Source organism: Pempheris klunzingeri, chromosome 24 (assembly GCF_042242105.1).
Source record: "Pempheris klunzingeri isolate RE-2024b chromosome 24, fPemKlu1.hap1, whole genome shotgun sequence".
Taxonomy (NCBI): Eukaryota; Metazoa; Chordata; class Actinopteri; order Acropomatiformes; family Pempheridae; genus Pempheris; species Pempheris klunzingeri.
The window spans coordinates 10,919,520-10,925,643 of NC_092035.1; the positions used below are offsets into that span (position 1 = coordinate 10,919,520).

At 46.2% G+C, this 6,124-nt stretch overlaps 1 protein-coding gene across 1 annotated transcript; it reads left to right on the forward strand.

Moving 5' to 3' along the window:
* Nucleotides 1-721: 721 nt before the first annotated feature.
* LOC139223631 (cyclin-Y-like protein 1) lies at nucleotides 722-5,712 on the forward strand. Its single transcript, XM_070855596.1, has 10 exons — nucleotides 722-891; nucleotides 1,004-1,078; nucleotides 1,153-1,187; nucleotides 1,412-1,512; nucleotides 1,778-1,813; nucleotides 2,189-2,240; nucleotides 2,331-2,450; nucleotides 2,564-2,730; nucleotides 3,092-3,254; nucleotides 3,885-5,712. Exons 1-10 carry the CDS (start codon nucleotides 732-734, stop codon nucleotides 3,999-4,001), a joined length of 1,026 nt encoding a protein of 341 aa, XP_070711697.1. The 5' UTR covers nucleotides 722-731; the 3' UTR covers nucleotides 4,002-5,712.
* The last annotated feature ends 412 nt before the right edge of the window (nucleotides 5,713-6,124 follow it).

Here is a 6,124-nt window from a genome sequence, read left to right on the forward strand (position 1 = left end):
GTGTCTCCTGCAAATGCGACGAGATGAAAGCTAACGTAGGCTATCTTTTAAAAACCCCAACACTCGCCCCCTCTCCGTTTCTTCCTTAGTTGACCCTTCCAGTTGTTTCCAGGCAGAGAATTTGTGCGTCAGTGTGGTAGAAAAGCCCGAAGCCGAGACAGACTCGAGCTGCAGTGAGGATGGATTGATCCATGCCGCTGGAGGAGCCAGGAATGGATTGAGGTGCGGAAGCTAGCGTTAGCCGGCTAGCCATGGAGGGAGGCAGAGGAGGTTGTGACTTTGTATTGTTAGTGTTTATTCCGTAAAATGAGTTGATATCAGTCATTCACCGTCCAAAACTATCCAGTCCACGCATGGAATTGCCCTTAAAGTGCGCCAGTGCTATGCTGCGCACACGCCCTCAATATGTCAGCTGTCCTGCACATAGCGCAGATTCCCTGTTGGCTGTCGTTACATAGATCCCATAATACTCCGGAGCCTGATTCTTCACTTTGCAGCCAAACACACAAGGCTACTCTGATGCACCCACTGTGAATTAGATCATTTTAAAGACTTAGGTTTTTCTCTAAAAGTCAGACAGATTTATCTTTATCTGCCATTTAAAAGATTTAGATTAAACTTTCTGGAAGTTGCAGACTTCCTGCAGCCAGTAGTTGACAGACTAGCAGGTGATCCCTCCTCAGTTGTATGGGAAACAGTGCCGGCTGTAGCAGGACTGTTGTAGGTCAACCATGGGAGGCTCAGTGTCTTGCTGCATCTCTCCTGGAGAGAGTCCCAAAGTCCACAAGAGGGAGGTGGAACTGGAGGAGTGTCCCATCACCACCACCGAGGACGTGAGCGAAGACACCGGGACCTACCTGCAGCACATCAGCGACAGGGAGCTCCCAGACGGTGGGTGATGATGATGATGATGATGATGAGGATCGAACATATTCTGTGCAGACTAATTTTAGTGCAGCGCTATTAAAGGACCCCCTTTTCCCCTCGTGTGTGTGTGTTACAGAGCTGGCCCAAGAGGCGAACCCTTCAGACCACCCCAGAGCCAGCACCCTCTTCCTCAACAAGTCGCAGACAGACGGTCAGTATTTCTCTGTTAAAGATCATCATTTGTAAACTCTCCTGTTCTCACTGACTCTTCTCTGCTCGTTCCAGTGCGCGAGAAAAGGAAAAGCAACTACATGAATCACGTAAGTGACGTCCCCGACGTGTCTCTAGCACGGCAGGTAGACTTTTTCAGTCAGTCCCACCGAGAAGGATCAACTCACAAACGGCAAACTGGTGTTCCTGTGAGGGTTCGTGCTTCAGATCGTTGATGCCTTTAAACCGGCGTCTCTCCAGTCTTGTGTGGTTTTTGTAATCTTTTGTGCCACCCCTCCTTTATTTATGAACATCATCATCTCTTTCCCACCAGATGTCCCCGGGGCTCCTGACAAAAAAGTACAGCTCCTGCTCGACAATATTTATTGATGACAGCACAGTAAGCCAGCCCAACCTCAAGAGCACGATCAAATGGTAAGAGACTTCCCTGCCACCCTGTAGGAATGGTTTCACAGCTGGACTTTTACATTCAGAGCTTTGCTGCCTTCTTTTCACGTGACCTGGGAAGAGTTGCGGCATTCGTCCAACTATCCTGTTCACACAAAACACATTTCCACTTATTTGCTAACCCGTGGTCGGCGCTGTGCTGTGGCTTCACCTCAGTACTACTATAATACTAGCTCTGCTCTGCATGTCATTTTGGTTCACTGTTTTGTCTGTCGATTTCTCTCTGTTCCAGCGTCGCATTGGCCATATACTATCACATAAAAAACAGGTAGGAAAAGATTCAATTATTCCACTTCTTATAGGTGGTGGTGTACTGTTTTCCTTGTGCCCAGTGCTTAGGTATTTAGACAGAGACAGACAGACAGACAGACAGATAGATGCCTTGGTGTTATGTCAACTTTTAATAGTTGGTAGGCTAGTTTTCTATAGGAAAATGAGTATATTCCTGTGAGTTTGCTGATGGCCAGTACTCAGTCATTGTGTCAGGTAGTTGCTTCATGATCTTGGGTGTATTTTACCTTCTCGGCATCATAGCAGTTGGAAATGAAAATGAAAACAGATAATGTCCCTCATCGGGATAGAAATCCAATACAAGCTCCAGTAAGTAAGTGAGAGGTTAATTGTTAATGTTCTGCCCCTGCAGAGATTCAAACCGCTCGCTGGATATATTTGATGAGAAGAAGCACCCTCTCTCGGTGAGTTGTTGTTGAAATGAAGCGGCCGTACACAGTAGTAGTGTTCACTCTGTGCTGACTGTCCAATGCTGACGACCCTCTGGCCAACAGCGAGAAAAGGTTCCAGACGACTACTCAGTGATAGACCCAGAACACAAGCTCATCTACCGCTTCATACGAACGCTCTTCAGCTCTGCGCAGCTCACTGCTGAGTGCGCCATCGTCACTCTGGTGAGTTTACAACGCGGCGTTTCCATCAAAACAGTCTTCTAAATGATCCCGATAAACATTCAGACCCTCTTATCTCTGTGTCTGTGTGTCGGGTGGCTGGGGTGCTGCGTTAGGTTTACCTGGAGAGGCTGCTGACATACGCTGAGATGGACATCTGTCCTTGCAACTGGAAGCGAATTGTTCTCGGTGCCATTCTGCTGGCCTCCAAGGTCTGGGACGACCAGGCTGTGTGGAACGTCGACTACTGCCAGATCCTCAAAGACATCACAGTGGAGGACATGTGAGTATCAGGCTGAGTGCTTGCAGCGTTTTATTTCAGCGACGGTCTGAAGCCGCACTGTAGCGATGCTCAGATCAGCTCTCGCCGGCTCTGAAGCCCGAATCAGCCTTTATGCACAAACCATGTCTTTACAGAGTCTTGACAAACAATGTGGTCTCTGAGTGGCGCTCCTGTGCCGCAGTAGATTTCTAAATACTCAGTGTAGATCTCTCCATCAATCGTTTCTAAATCGGCAGCAGCTTTCACTCATGAAAGCTCCGCTCATCGAACCCCCGTTGCATCCTCTCCTGATAAGGCCGATCCTTATCATTCAGACGTTAAGTTCTCTGACTGACTCGCTGCTCCGTTCCGTGCGCCGCAGGAATGAGATGGAGCGTCACTTCCTGGAGCTGCTCCAGTTCAACATCAACGTCCCAGCCAGCGTCTACGCCAAGTATTACTTTGACCTGCGCTCGCTGGCTGACGACAACAACCTCAGTTTCCCTCTGGAGCCGCTGAGCAACAAACGCGCCCAGAAACTGGAGGTGAGTGCGCCCAAGGCTGCGTTCACGCTCTCGAAGAAGTGGGCGCATCCGCCGTGACGTCACCCATTGGTGTGTGTGTGTGTGTGTGTGTGTGTGTGTGTGTGTGTGGATCGCTTCACGTGCATCGCCGCCTTGGTTTCATGGCGATCACTATCTTGTTGTATTACAGCCAGAAGATCACCTCTGATTGGTCAGTCACAACATAGTCCCGTCCTAAAGATGACCCTCTATTTTCCTCACAATGACACCATAATTAATGAAATGAACATCGTGCTGTGTTGCAGAGGACTTGAAGACTATAAACTCATTAGGAAGGTGTTTGTTGAGGTAATAAATTGAGTGTGTATGTTTTCTCATAGACTTCCATTCTTTCAGACTTCTTTTTGCAGTCAGCAGAATCGCCCCCTGCTGGCCTTTGGAAAGAATGCAGGTTTAAGACACTTCAGCATTGGCTTCACTTTTCAGACCCAGAAGCTACATTTACTTCTTTTATACGGTCTAGGCGAGCATGTCCAAAGTCAAATTGTTTTATTTTCACCAAACTGTGATGTTTTCTGCAGGAAAATGTGTGTCTTCCTTGTGTCAGTGTTGAGGTAGTAACAGTCTTTGTGCTTATGGCTTTGCCTCCAGGCCATCTCCAGGCTGTGCGAGGACAAGTACAGAGACCTCAGTAAAGCTGCTATGAGGAGGTCCGTCAGCGCAGACAACCTGGTTGGTGTCAAGAACTCCCAGGCGGTGCTGTCTTAAGTCTGCGACAGCCATCTTAGATCTGGCGAGGAGGCGGAGCAACGGGTTTAGGGCGACGCTACAGGATGTGACGCCACATTCAAGAAGCCAGACAGCATTCGCCAAGAGACTTTTTCCAAAGTAGATTATGTTAATATCAGTAACTTAAAAAGTTCCGTTACAAAATGTTAAATGTGGACTTTGGGGAGGAAGAGGAGAGGAGAAGTTTTCCATACACTATCTCTAATGTATGAATCCAGTCTCTATGTGTTCATTACAAGGAACTTAAGCTATCTGCCTTCAAGCATGGTGTTTAGGTTTAATATTTTGCAGATTGTCGTATTTTTTTTCCAAATGGTGGACTTGCAACTTTGGAAGGAATCAGCATGGAAATGCTTCCTGAAGTCACACAAATTGAAGACCTCATCTTTCTGTCTTTTTTTCTTATTTTTTTTTTTTATTCATCAGCCGATCTTGCGGGGACTCGTTTCTCTGGCTTTGGCCCCCTCCTCTCCACCAGCCGCGTTCCCCTCTCCTTTATTCACATGATGACAGACTGTCTCGAACTACCCTGTGGTGTAGTTCTGCACATGGACGAAGAGTAGACTTTGTTTTGCTTACTATGTAGGCCCCTATAGCTGTGAAATGTACAAGACTTTATTTAATTCAAATAAATTTCAGTCGCTGTTTAAAGTCGAGGCTGCTTAGGTGGGAGACTTTGTCGTGGTGGTTCTCGTTTTTTTCGGGAGCCGTGACGTCTTTTTGCCGAATGAAGATGTTTGTAAAAAAAAAAAAGAAAAAAACACTGACTTGTGGCTTTACAATTATATGAGAAGAATTACCGTATGTGTTTCAACATGTACGGAACAAAGTAATGCAGAGTGTTCTCCAGCACAAGGTCAGAGAAAGCACTTCAAAGTCGTGCAGCTGTTAGAAAAGCTGAACTCCGTTCAAAGCCAAAGCACAGCTTGACATTGGCTGGACAGCACTGCTGAGAGACGTTACACTTGGTCTTGGCTTAATAATTGTACAGAGAGGGGAAAAATGGATTCACGCAAAGCAGGTTGATTCAGGTCTGAAGAGACTTCGGCCACTGGTGAATGTCAGCATGTGTGAAGCGCGTTATAAATTCACGAGTGCACTTTGTAACTATTACAGCTGATTCTGTTTGCACATACTAGCTCCTCCAATGAAACCATCCATGCACTCCACAAGTATGCAGACAGATATTAAATCTAAAAGATTTCCCCCCCATAGTCCTGACATTAAAGTCTGACTTGGGAGGTGCTTGTGTCAGTCTGGCCTCATGGAGGCAATAGATGGTTGATGTCCCAAACAGAAGCCCCATCGCCACAAGAGCCTGTCCTGTCTCACATGGCACCCACAGGCTCATGCGCTACTTGAACATGAAAACTGCATAATCAGGCCCCCCGAGCCCAGATGATGCTTCTGGCCTTGAAGGAGCGGTCCGTGGCTGGTGCCTGTGTCGAGGCTTGGTGAGATCACGGTGACATTTGCCTACCTTATGGCGGATCATCTCCCAGAGAGAAAAGGAAAACGTATATATCCTTCCCCGTCGACCCTTTGTGTTCAGTTTAGGTGACTGTTCTTCACGACCGGTGGGGTTCTGACGGGTGCAGCTCTGTTAAGTGCTTCCACTGTTTGAGAGATTTCCTCACGCTTGATGCTGTGAAAAGGCGGCTCAATGTGGCAGGAATGTAAAGTCAATCAAATAAAGCTCTGACTAAAAAAAAAAAAACATCTTTTGCTTTTTTTTCATTGAGTTAAAGACATTTTTAAGCAACTTGATATTGTTAAAAAAGGAAATGCATGCAGTCTGTAAACATTTAGACTACGATGTGATGTCATATACAGGTTTTAGTGTTTTAGTTTTATAGATATGTCTTTAATTTCATAGTTAAACTGTGATTATACAAACCATATGTGTGTTTATACAGGCACACGGCACAGAGCATTATTACCTTTATGTCAGATAAGCAGTTATTACTGATGCAGTTGCCAGGTTACCGAAATGTCAGCAGACTTGATTTGCAGAGCGACTGCACATCATCTTTTTTTTTTTTAGCCAGTAGGTGAAATGTTGTAGCTTATCCAAAAAAAAAAAAAAGAAGAGAACATGAGCA

Coding starts and splice junctions, on each gene's coding strand:
- LOC139223631 (XM_070855596.1), top strand. CDS start 732: ATGGGAGGCTCAGTGTCTTGCTGCATCTCTCCTGGAGAGAGTCCCAAA. Junction 1,513..1,777: donor CTCAAGAGCACGATCAAATG/GTAAGAGACTTC, acceptor TCTCTGTTCCAG/CGTCGCATTGGCCATATACT. Junction 2,241..2,330: donor AGAAGAAGCACCCTCTCTCG/GTGAGTTGTTGT, acceptor TCTGGCCAACAG/CGAGAAAAGGTTCCAGACGA.